The sequence below is a fragment of the Rousettus aegyptiacus genome, unplaced genomic scaffold (assembly GCF_014176215.1).
Source record: "Rousettus aegyptiacus isolate mRouAeg1 unplaced genomic scaffold, mRouAeg1.p scaffold_m13_p_7, whole genome shotgun sequence".
NCBI lineage: Eukaryota > Metazoa > Chordata > Mammalia > Chiroptera > Pteropodidae > Rousettus > Rousettus aegyptiacus.
The window spans coordinates 44127923-44140960 of record NW_023416310.1 but is presented as its reverse complement, the minus strand read 5'-3'; the positions used below and the strand labels follow the sequence as shown (position 1 = coordinate 44140960).

At 36.6% G+C, this 13038-nt stretch overlaps 1 protein-coding gene across 2 annotated transcripts in view; it reads right to left on the bottom strand.

Annotated features, from left to right (window-relative positions):
* The window catches only part of APLF (aprataxin and PNKP like factor), a 62375-nt gene that overhangs the window by 22192 nt on the left and 27145 nt on the right, over nt 1-13038 (bottom strand). For both annotated transcript variants that reach the window (XM_016137872.2, XM_016137871.2), the window contains 2 exons: nt 10889-11070; nt 3168-3520 (listed from right to left, as the gene is read on the bottom strand). In XM_016137872.2, the coding sequence (XP_015993358.2) occupies nt 3168-3520; nt 10889-11070 (535 nt within the window). The remainder of the gene's footprint in view (nt 1-3167; nt 3521-10888; nt 11071-13038) is intronic.

The following is a 13038-nucleotide window of genomic DNA, read 5'->3' as shown; positions in this document are numbered from 1 at the left end:
TGCAGTTAACAAAATAATGAGGTACACATAAAGACAAGCATATGGACAAATGGAAAAGAATAGAGAGCCCAGAAATAAACTCTCACCTACATGGTCAAATGATTTTCAACAATGGTGCCAAGACCATTCAATGACAGAAAGGACAGATTTTTTCCAACAAATAGTGTTGGGAAAATTAGACGTTTACATAAAAAGAATAAGGCTGGAGCCTTCCCCTTCACTGTATTCAAAATTAACTCAAATGGATTTCACAAAAATTCTTTCCAAATGCAAAGGCAACAAAAGTAAAAATAGATAAATTGGACTACATCAGAATTAAAGTGACCAAGATATGGAAACAGCCAAAGTTTCCTTTGACAGATAACTAAATAAGGAAGGTATGGTACAAATATACAATGGAATACTACTCAGCCATGAGAAAAGATCCATTTGTGACAACATGAATGGATCTTGAGAATATCATACTAAGTAAAATCAGATGGAAAAGTCAAGAACCATATGATTTCACTCATATGTGAAATATAAAATTTGTATAACAAGTGAACAAATAAGACAAACAAATAAACAAAACCTCATAGACACAGACAACAGTACAGTGGTTACCAAAAGGAAATGGGGATTTTGGGGAAATAGAAGAGGGTAAAAGGGATCAAATATATGGTGACATAAGGAGACCTGACTTTGAGTGGTGGACACACAATGCAATATGCAGGTGATGTATTATAGAACTGTACATTTGAAACCTATATGATTTTATTAAATAATTATCACATCGATAAATTTAATAAAGTTTATTTTTTTAAAAACTTTAAATTTCTATGCATCGACGCCACAATTAACAGAGCGGAAAGGTAATCTAAAGAATAGGAGAAAACATCTGTAAATCGTGTATCGAATAAGGGGTTTATATCAGAATTCCTCCAACTCAATGACCAGAAAACAAATAACACAATTCGAGAATGAGAACAGAGCTTGAAAAGACAATTTTCCAAAGAAAATATACAAATGGCCAACAATCACATGAAAGACGCTCAACATTACAAATCATAAGAGAAATGCAAATCAAAACCACAATAATATATCATACTTCATATTAATTAAGATGGCTACCACTAAAAAACAAACAAAAAACGGAAAATAACAAGTCTGGTGAGGATGTGGAGAAATTGGAACCTTTGTACATGTTGGCAGATATGTAAAATAGTGCAGACACAATGGAAAACAATAAGGTGGTTCCTCAAAAAAGTTAATAATAGAATTACCATATTATCTAGCAATTCTACTTCTCCATATATGGCTAAAAAATTTCAAAGCAAGATCTCAAAGAGTTATTTGCACACCCATGTCATAGTAGCATTATTCATAATACCCAAGAGACAGAAGAAACCTAAGTGTCCACTGACAGATGAATGGATAAACAAAATGTAGTATATACATATGATGGAATATTTTTCAGCCTTAAAAAGGAAGGAAATCCTGACACATGCTACAATATGAATGAACCTTGAGGACATTTTGCTAAGTGAAATCAGTCACAAAATAACAAATACTGTATGAATCAATTTACATAATGTTATCCAAAGTAGTCAAAATTTTACTTGCTTTAATCCCCAAATACCTCTGTGCTATTTTCATATATTTTAATTTTGCATGTATTTTATATAACACAAAAATTATTATTGCTTTACATAGTCAATATTCATTTGTACTTATGCTTATACTTTCCATCTTGAATGTCTATATAGGCCTGCTGGCAAACATTGAACCCCATTTTTGTTGCTTAACTCCCATGAGACTGCTCAAAATTCTTTTTGGCCTCTTAGCCCTCAGCCTGAAACACAAAAAAAACTGACAAATGTTACAAAGCAAAAAAAAAAAAAAAAGCTCTAATTTCTAATGCGACTATATTTAGAGACAGGGCCTTTAGAGATAATTCAGATTAAATAAGGTCATAAGGGCAGGACCTTAATTCAATATGACTGGTGCCTTTATAAAATGATGAGACACCAGAGATGTGCATGTACAGAGAAAAGGCCATGTGAGGACACACTGAGGAGGAGGCCATCTGCAAGCCAAGGAGAGAGGGCTCGGGAGAAACTAAACCTGCCAACCCTCTGATCTTTGATTTTCAGCCTCCAGAACTGAGAAATAATAAATTTCTGTTATTTAAGCCACCCAATCCATGGTATTGTGTTATGGCAGCCCTAACAGGATTTTTCAAAAATCCAAACTCAAAGGTTTATATACTCTTATTCTACAAGTTTACAAATTATGTTCCACATGTGGAACTAAGCCCATTGTAAATAGATAAAATTGTGAGTAAATGCATACATCATAACTGTTGAAACTGAAAAATATTGTTATTCAAGTGCTAAAATAGCAAGGCATTTTAAAAAGAGATAATATGAATGTGAAGTTAACAGAATATGTGATATAAATACGCTATTGCATAGAAGACTACAAACTCCACTGGGATGTATTAGTAAGATATTTGGTTTCGAAAGTCAGAACAGCAAAGAACTAGGACTGCGTAATTATAAACATTCTAGTTTATTTATAATTTATATTATAAATAAAACAATAGCCTAAAACTGAAGGATTATAATTTGAATTCACAAAATATGAAATTAGAATATATAGTACAATGTAATCAAATGAAGTAAGTACAGAAGTAACCAATCAAGCCAGGAAATAAACATTCAGTTGTTTTAGAAGGCACCATGGTGATTCAAAAGCACCATTACAAAAATATAAAGGAAAATGCACAAGTATAATAAGATGCCTAAATAGAACCTAAAATTCTCTTGATAATTATAATCTATACAACAATAATTTATGAACTTTTCTAATATCTAAATAAGACATTAAATAAGCAGGTATTTAGGTCTGAGTGATTAAATTTTCAAGTCTGGAATCCCAAATTCAGATCCTTGCATTAATCAGCATGTCTACATATAAAACATTGAAGTCTTATAAGCCTCTAGCAGTATTTGCAGGAATGCATACCTAGAGGGTGCAAATCAGCAGACACATGATAAAGCTCCTAACCTTTAGGCTAATGTGTTTTATTAGGCTTTTTACCCACCATAGGATCTATCTACATAGCTATGTGCTATTGAAATAATGTAAATAATGTAAAAAATAGGCTACCTGTAATTTTATTTTACCTGTAGCAGTTTGCCCCATACATGCAGGATGTCCTCTTGACCTTGTTTTCTTCAGAACCTTGTAGAACTGAATGAGTGGCCTTTGCATGCAAAGCTCCAGGACTGGAGGAAGCAGAACTGGACTCAGGTTGAGATCCCTGAGGCTTATCATGGAAAGATTTGCCTTGGGTGCTTGAACAACTCTCAGAATGGCTCACTGCCTCGTCTTTATTTGGAGTTCCTTTAGTGATGGTTTGAAGTTCAGAAAATTCACCGAGTTCCTCTATTGGGATTTCATTTCTCTGTGCATTAGTCTTCATACTGTTCACCTCTGTGTTACTTAATGTAAATGCAGAATATGATTGTGGCACTTCCTGTAAGACAAATCAGAAGAAAAAAATAGAAATAAATGAAATGTGTTTTGAAAGAAATATGTACATTTAAGTATAAAAGCATGAAAACTATAAGATTTGTATAATATGCATATTTTTAAAACTTTAATATTTACATTTTACTTATTAAATATCATTTTAATGTCTCTAGTTTAATAACTTTAAAACAATATATAGTTACTATAAAAGGAACTTACAATCATATCAAACCTTTATAATCATGTCAAACATTCAGTGAAAAATAACCAGAGAAATACAAATAAAACATAACACAACATTTGCTTTCATTTGAATATAATCTTTCCCCCAAAACCTACTCAGCTCTTAAATTTCCTGTTCAACAATGTGCACGCTCTTAACATGTGCTGTCCTTATAACTCATTAGAAGTTACTGCCATACTTTATTTCTATCTTCTAAATTTAATCATGACTTTTTTCCTATAGCTGAATGGTAAAATTGCTCGTCGCTCACATTTACATGAAGCTATGTTATGACCAATTCAGAAAATAAACATGATTCCTTTCACATGGTCTGAATAAAGTTTCAGTTTAACTAATTAGAGGTGTTTTGAACCAAGTAAATATGCTCACTAGCTGTGCAGAACCTTTTAGTTTGTATTTATCACCAGCACAAAGAGTACCCCTTGTTTTATTCTATTAAGAATGACCTCTTAATTATTTATACTTTCTGTGGAATGGAAACGTTGCTCAGATAAACCCCAGTTCTCGTGGTAACCATTTCTAGGAAGTGAGGACAACATACCAGATCCATGTGAATGCTCACCATTTATAACTAAGGACTCGGATGGCTGCCTGCCGACTGAGAAAAGCTGATTTTAATATTACTTAATATTCAAGAGCTGTAATTTCTTGAGCAGGTATTAACATGACCTCTTTTGAATTAATTACTTAAGTGTTTTGATATTTTTTTCTTAAGAACACAGTATGTAACTTTAAAATACTATCCAAGCTGACTAAAGACCTTACAAAAGACACCCGGGTCTTAGGGTATTTCTTGTATAGTAATAAATAACCTAGAGGAAAAGCAATCATTAGGCTGCCTCTTGGAGCTGACCCTCAGCTGGTAACATTTATGCTGCATTCCTCTAAGACAGCGGTCCCCACCCTTTTTGGCACCAGGGGCCGATGCTCCTATGAGAATCTAATGCCTGATGATCTGAGGTGGAGCCGAGGCAGTGATGCTAGTGCTGGGGAGCAGCTGCAAATACAGATGAAGCTTCTCTCTCTGGCCTGCCACTTACCTTCTTTCTGCTGTGTGGCCCGGATCCTAACATGCCATGGACAGTACCAGTCCATGGCTGGGGAACTGGGGATCCCTGCTCTACAATACACTCTTTTCTCTCAAGCTGCTCAACCACACCCCAATCTCATCTCCCTCTGCAACGGGACCAACTGGCACATACCAGAGATGGGAACTCTGGGGTGGGAATGGGGCAATCTTGACCCACCTCCCCACTTGGCAGTCCCCAACTGGGTCAACTCTCACCAGTTTTTTTTTTTTTCCTCTGTTTAGATACTAACAGAGTAGGTCAGCAAATCCACTGGCTAAGCAGATGTCCAAATAAATGCCAGTCTCACAAGTAATTCTCTTAGAATCCGTCTCTTCTCTTGATTTGAGAAAGGGAGAAAATAACTTCAACCCACAAACATAGCACTCCCTCACATCTTAAAACCCTCCTGTCCCTCAGCTCTCTCTGTATAAATTCTGGGGGTGGGACACTGAACACTTCTCATACGTTTTGATAAGCACTACAGGACAAGGTCTGGCTCTCACTGGTGGGGCTCCTTTTAAACATGACATTTATGCATAGTACTTTTTTCCCCTGTTTTGGGCCTTAGCAACAGTTTGGAGACAAAAGAGCCCACTCGACATGGCTAGGGAAGTAGTTAAATAAATTAGAATATATTCTTACCATGAAACACCATGCAGAGGTTGAAAGGAAAGAAGTAGATCTCTCTATATATATCTAAGGATTTTTTAAATTAAATAAGAACAATATACATAATATAATTCCATTTATTTTTTAAAGAAAATGTCCTAAGTGGGAACTTACTCGTGTAAATCCAAATGAAAAGGTTTAGAAGGGTGCGAATCTAAGTATTGGTAGGACGACGGGGCTGAAGGACGAGGGAAATTAAGATTTTCATTTTTTACTCCACATGCTTCTGAATATTTCTGACAATAAGCATGCATTATTTGCCACTTAAAATAAAAACAAACCAAAGAAAATGAGATGAAATATAAGATATGAAACACTTGATACCTTATTTCAACTCCCTCTACTTCCATGAAATGCAAAGGATTTGGGTTTTTTTTTTTTAATATCATCACAAAGAGTACGTTTAACATGCTAATTTATTCTAAAAAAGAATGATAAAGTCACAAATATCAATATATGGATCAGGAGCGCTCAAATATATTTTAAGAGTCACAAAAGCTGGAATTCATAATGCTCTTTATGGAACTCCATGAAATATTGATATTCAGTAGACCCTTGGCATTCAAGAATCTAACATTCGTGGTTTCAATTATTTATAAATGATCCCAAAATCCATTACATGCAGTAATTTGTAAGTTTGCTGAGATATAAATTTGTACTGTGCCAATTACAAAGCTCAAGAGCCAGAGCAAGTCACTGAACTGGCAAGAGAGGGGACGGGAAAGATGAAAGGTGCACTGTACTTGGAAGAAGTACGGGAAAGGCAAGAGTTTCATATTTTATGAGTACCTACATTGCTTAGATTAGATGAAAACGTGAAGAAAGAAGTGTCGGAGGCTAGAGATTCATTATAGAGAGACCAGATCCCCTACACTGTAGAAATACATGTAAGAGACCTCAGGGATCGAGGAGCATGAATCTAGTGGAAGGTGACCTTGGTGCTTCGAAGTGGCTAGAATGTACCATTATTAAAGCTATTGAAATAGCCCAACGCTAGCCCTTCCCCATCTTTCAACCATCTGAGGTTTACATGTACTACAAGGGACAGGATAAAGAACTTCCCTGAATATGAGTCAACGAGGTCATGTGTTGTTTCCAACCTGTCCTTGGAATGGATATCTTGTGTTAATAAGACACCTTAGAAGCCCTGCATCAATCCTATGACCACCTGCATGCTAAAGACCAAAATATCCTAAACTCCACCTTCAAATACACTCTTGAAATTCAAACTCATATATTCAACCACTAGCTAGATATTTCTTCCCAAATACCCCATGAACCTCAACTCAAAATGTCAAACCTGAAATCCTTCTTCTGTGTTCTGAACCATAGTTTCGGCCAACATGATTTATCCATTCATTCTAGCCGGAACCTTGGAGGTCTATCTTCCCTCATTCTTTCCCTCCTTTCCCTCACCTTCCCCATATCCAAGCAACAAGTCCTACAGCTTTGCTTCCTAAATATTTCTCTAACCCAATGCCTTTGCATCACCCTTAATGTCACTGCCCTGAGTCAAATTTTCTCTATTTCTTGGCTATGTTGATGCCTCAATCTCCTCCCTCATCCCTCTGTCCTTTATCTTGTTCTCTTTCAATCTGTCCTCTGAAGAGCTGCTGGGATTCTCTCTGTGGCTGAAAACATTTCAAGGTTCTCCCTCTAGGAACCAGTTCCCAATGCTGGCTCCCCCTCATCTCACACTGCCGCCTACTCCATGCCAAGACTTCTAAGAACAGTAGTTCCTGGCCCACTATTTGTATTCCCTTTGCTCTTATACCAGCTGTGCCACCTACCTGGGATGGACTCCTAGCTCTACCTCTTCTGCACCTAGGCCATGCCTACGATTCTTCTTTTGAGATTCAGCTCAGATCACTTCTTTTAGAAACCCTTCCCTAGGGATCCTCACAGCTTCCAAAAAAGTCAGTGTGGTCACATTATTTTATGATTTGAATCATGTCTCCCACAAGACTATGAAATCCTTATTAACAAGACAATGAGCTCGTTATTATCTTATAATCCCAGACCTTAGCACACTGCTTTATATATAACAGAAAGACTGTTTAGTGTAATGATTACTAGAATAATCTTTGAAGTAAAAATTAGCATTGCCATCTCTTAACCTTCGACCTTAAACAAGTTGATTTAAATTCTCAGAACCTCAGGTTTCCTGATCTATGAACCAGGATATTATCAACATACTTCCCAAGATTTTCTAAAAATTAAATGAAATAATTATATCTAAGTGCTGGGTCTAGCCCAGAATAAGAATTCACTAAATGGTCATTTTTTTTTTAGTTGTTACTATTAATAGCATAATTAATGTCACTATATTGCTATTTGCTTATTGACTGAATGAGTGAATAACAAATAAAAAAATGTTTCTATGGGACTGATGAGAGCTATGCTATAAATGGTACTAACTCAAATATCCAATCAGGAAGGAGCAAAGGGTATAAGATTCCTTGAGATAGTAAACTAATACTGAGGAGCCCTGGAGGATACAGTCTTTCTTAAGAAATAGCTGTGTAGAGTTATAGTCTTCATCTCCACTGTTATGTCCATGATGAAAAATGACTAAGATTCCACAGGAGGCATCTGTATGCAGAGAAATTAGATACCTAATAGCCAGCTTATTTGCTTCAGCAATTACCTCCACAGGACAGAGCTGACAGTGTAACTGGAAATGGCTCTCACTGCCAAAGCATCCAACTGAATATACTCTCCTACACTCTGAATGAAATGTTTGCAAGTTTGCTTCCAAATTATATGGCTACAACAGAACTCTCTAGCCATGATTTTTATCTTCCATGTGAGACCAACTTTCATCTCTATTAGACAGCTTTCACAGATATGCCTCCATTGCCTCAAACCAAACAAGCCCTCCCCTTCCCTTTCCCAACTGCCACATCTACTGCTTCCCTACTCCACCCACCCTCGCCGAGGCACCACTCATGTGTATGAAGCCACCTTGGGTGCTCCAGCCTCAGCTAAGTTCCCAGCTGAATACAGCCCAGCTGACACAAAACTGTCACAAAAGAAGTGCCTAGCTGAGCCCAGCCAGCCCACAGAATTATAAGAAATAATAAATCATTGATTTCTATGTGGAGTCACTAAGTGTTAGGGTAGCCTGTTTCCCAGCAATGGCCTGTCGATACACTTCATGATGCTATTTTGCTTAAGTTATTTCAGTTAGATTTCCTTCTCTCATTTACAACTGAGTCCTAATTAGATTGTGTACAGGACAGAGCATCCTTTTCTTTAAAGTTAACAGATTCAAACACTCTCACTTTCACTCTCAAATTAGACAATTACATAATTGGTAAGGAGCTGCAGAAAGACAAAAGAGAACTGATGAAAAATGGACTCTTTTAGAGCAATTATCTGCATTATCAGAAGTTACCAGAGACAAAATTCTTGAAGAGTCTAATACGTACGGTAAAAAAATCCATTGTGCCCAAATGAGAAGCTCTACGTTTGAGGCCCAAGGTCTTTAGCAATGTGATCTAGGCCTCAGTTTCCTCTAAAGTGTTGAACAATGGTCTATTAGCAGCTCTCAATTTTGAGGGCATATTGAGAGAATTTATTTAAAATCATACTAATGAACTGGCTGCACAGACCAAATGAGTCAGAATCTCAAGAGCAGGGCCCTGTAGGGGGAAGGTGATTTCTGCCCATTCTATCCACTTCTTTTCTTACTCTTTCCCAGGAGAATGTGATTTGACCCTTTCCAAGTAAACTGACCCCAGCCTATTCTGCAGGCCTGGCCAAACTGTTCTTAGTCCCTTATAACTGCCAATCTCCCACCATTAGGCTAAATAGGTGGGCCTAGCTTATTGTTGTCACTCATTTTTAACTTTCCCTCCCACCTGCTCCGCACTTAGATACCCCTTCAGGACCAGCTGCAAGACAGTGTTAAGACAAACTGGGCAGGGACAGAGGGTGGGGCTTGGAAAGGCCTGCTGGGTCTCAGCCTAAGTCATCTTCTCTGGCCCAGCTTTACCTGAGAGCCCTGCATAAAGGGTTATGAAAAAGTTATGAAATCTTGAGCTGTTTCTCCTGTGCTGTGAGAGGCAAACCTCCCTTGGAAACCTTAAGATACAGAGTGACTGCCGAAGCAGAGCTCAGGCATTCCTGGGACCTGGCTGAATACTCCCTTGATGTCTTCAAAATCTCTAAATACCTCGAATATTTTGGATCTGTTTACTGCTCCTCTCTATACTCTTATCAATCATGAAAATGTTTCTGAAAGTTTTACTTGTGATTACCAAACTTTATGGGTTGACATTAACATAGTAAAACATGTATACTAGATTTCCTTCTGAAAAAAATAAGAAAAAAATAATTTCTTGGAAAAAGAGGCAGTCATATTAACATGTTCAGAGAGTAGGACATGTTAGCACTCAAAGAAAACAAGTTTTATTTTAATAAGGTTTTATGGCCACTATATGTGAGTCAGAAAACGTTTTGTTTTCAGTTATTAAATTTGACTCTATATGTAAGCAAAGGAGTTGAGCCCATGGTGATTAGACCCCACTTCTCTAGCTGGAAGAAAGAATCCAGTGAGAAGCTAGATCTGCTCTAATGGGAGAGGCAGCAAGAGAGAGGGGAGGATGGTAAACAGCCTGACCCTCTGAAATGCTGCTGGCCTTTCTACCATTCCAGGGCACACTATTCTAAAAGCAATCCTACTCCTTTGGCTCTCATTGAGACTAAAAAGATGGGGACACAGATTGCTCGGCCACAGGTCTACTCGATCACCTAAAGCAACCCCTCTACTGAAAGGAAGAATACCTGACCTTTCTGCCCAGGGGCCATCTCTTTTATTTTCTTTTCTCTCTCTTTTTAAATGCATTCGACATAGGTTACATTTTCTGTAAGTACCCAGTGTTAAAAGAATACTTAAGTCAGCCAAACCATTTTAGTGAGTTAGTAAAAACTAAAAGAGAAGGTTTATAAAGACTGTAAGTTAGCCCAGAAGTAATCCTTCAACGGGCTCATAAGAATGAGCCCATTAGTTGTTCTCCTCTTCACAATTATCTTATAAGTTGGTTACATGCATTTGAGAATGACCAATAAAATAGGAGAAACCAGGTTTTCAGAATAGAGGTACCAACTGTAACTAGAGTCAAGTGGTCTCTACTTGTTTCCCAGTCTGAAAATTTCTAAATTAAATGGCTTTGTTTTCAACAATGCAAATTCTCTTATTAAAGATTAGTTTCAATAAACAGACCCCCCCAAAAAAAAAAATCTGGGCTAGTTTTTGTCTTTACAAATGTCACAAATTCATTAATTAAAAAAGCAATCTTGGTTTTTCCTTGCTATATACAACATACAATCCATTCCTCTCTTGATAAAGAAAACAATTGAACAATAAATTCTTTAAAAAAATCACCTTGGGTGAAATGATAGATTTTTCCTGATCGGCATTTTTGCACTTTTTTCCTGTGTCTTGCTCTGGTGATGTACTTTCTGAGGGTCCTGGTGAACTCAATCGCTTTCTTCCTTGGTGTGTTATGTTTACTTGGGTTTCATCTTTGCAGGTTCCTTCTCCTGGACTTTCCTGGGTTACATTATCTTAAACACACAAAAGCACACAAACATAAAGAAAAAGGAGAAGAAAATTATCTCCTACATCTTCAAATACCAATAATCCACACCAAAAAAAAAAAAAAAGGAAAAAGATAAATGGGCAAGTAAATCAGAGTTCCATTTATATTAACACAAACTTGAAAACACTTATTTGCAAATCTCAAAATGCGTTAAGTAGAACAACGGCCAAGAGCTTCCGCCCTGGTGGCAGCCAGGCCAAGATGCCAGTGTGGGCAGGCTCCACCCTTTAACCATTTCACCTCTGTGAACTTTGGTTTCATCATCTGGAAAAAGGGAATTATAATTATAAACTGTCTAGGAGAGCACCTGCTATATGTTAACCATCATAGTATATTTTTTATTTTAGCACTGAATTTTTCTAACAGAAAATCTGACATATAGCTATCTGATGAATTTTACATGTACTTATTGAGCCCCTAACTTCCACAGTGAGGAATTCAACTTAAGTTATATGAAATACATATTAAGAACCCAAAATGACCCAAAAGGGAGAGTGACCTCTACGAACTTCACCAATGAAGAAAATCAGTATAAATAACAATGAACACTGTATCCTATGTCACACTTCCCAAGGTTCAGTCCGGTCAGGAACTATCTAATCAGTTAACAAATTCATGAACTATCTAATCAGAAAAGAAGAAAGATCTACCTCTTTTAAGAGGAAAATCTTCATGGTTAGTTGTTATCTTCTCTACCCTCAAATGATAGATAGCTTCATAAGGACAGGGACTTTGTGTACCTTGTTCACTGTTTCACCTCTGTGTCTCCAGTACCCAGAACCGTGCCCAGAACGAAAGTGGTGCTCAGTAAACATGTTTGACTAAATAAATTTTGAACATAAACAGAATCTGTCCAAAGATTCCCCCTGAGAACCTGGATATAGGTATGTAAGGCCATCCATAGTCTAATGTTGTAAAGTAAAAGTTTTCTGCAAAACGCCAGAGAGTAAATATTTTAAGTTCTGTGGGCCAGATGGTATCTTTTACAACTACCTAACTCTGCCTTTGTAGGGTGAAAGTAGCCGCAGATAATACATACATGCATGAGCATGGCTGTATTATAATAAAATTTTATTTACAGAAACAGGCAGTGGGCTAGATTTGGCTCATGGGCTATAGTTTGCTCAGAGCTGTTCTAAAGGATATTCAAGTAGCCTGAAAAAATACTCCATTAAGTTCAGAAAATAAATATTAATCGAGTATGTACTGTCCATATTATTAAACAGCTAAATCAGTTAAACCAAAATAAAAAAAATGCATTTACCAAAAGAAACTTATGAATAAATTAATAACTAAACTTTACCTAAATTATTTAAATATTTGTTTTGAATCTAAATTAGGAAGCATTCCACATCATTTTAGAAACTGTCAGAAATAGGACAGGACTGTACAGCTTGGTGAAATGAATGATAGGTCAAAAGAGTCAAAAGTATCATAATTCTGTAGATATGATTATACAGCTAGAAAATCCAAGAGGCTAAAAACCTATTGATTAAATCTTTTAGTAGCATTGCTGGAAATAAATATATAGAATAACTAGCATTTTAAGTAAATTTTGAATTACACTTAAACAAAGTCAGTTCAATATTTATAATCTACACTGAGTTGTCATACAAAAAATATTCAGAATACAAAATGAAATGCAAACTGAATGGTCTGGGGACTATTTACTACTTCGATCTTTATCAGCACATGCTACTTTTCATGACTCCAGGTTGGAGAGTTAGAAGATGGGGAAAGAAAAGTACTACGGAGTAACATAATACCAGTGAAAATATAAAAGCTCCTTTTTCAATCTAGCAAGAATGTCATAACCTAGGAGTTATGATTTGTCCTGGGGCCTAATAGCGGAGGCTCTGACAGCCTTTGCCCAAACATATTCACTTCCCAATCTCAGGCCTGAGAAACTCATGATAACGTCCAAAAGCTGAGG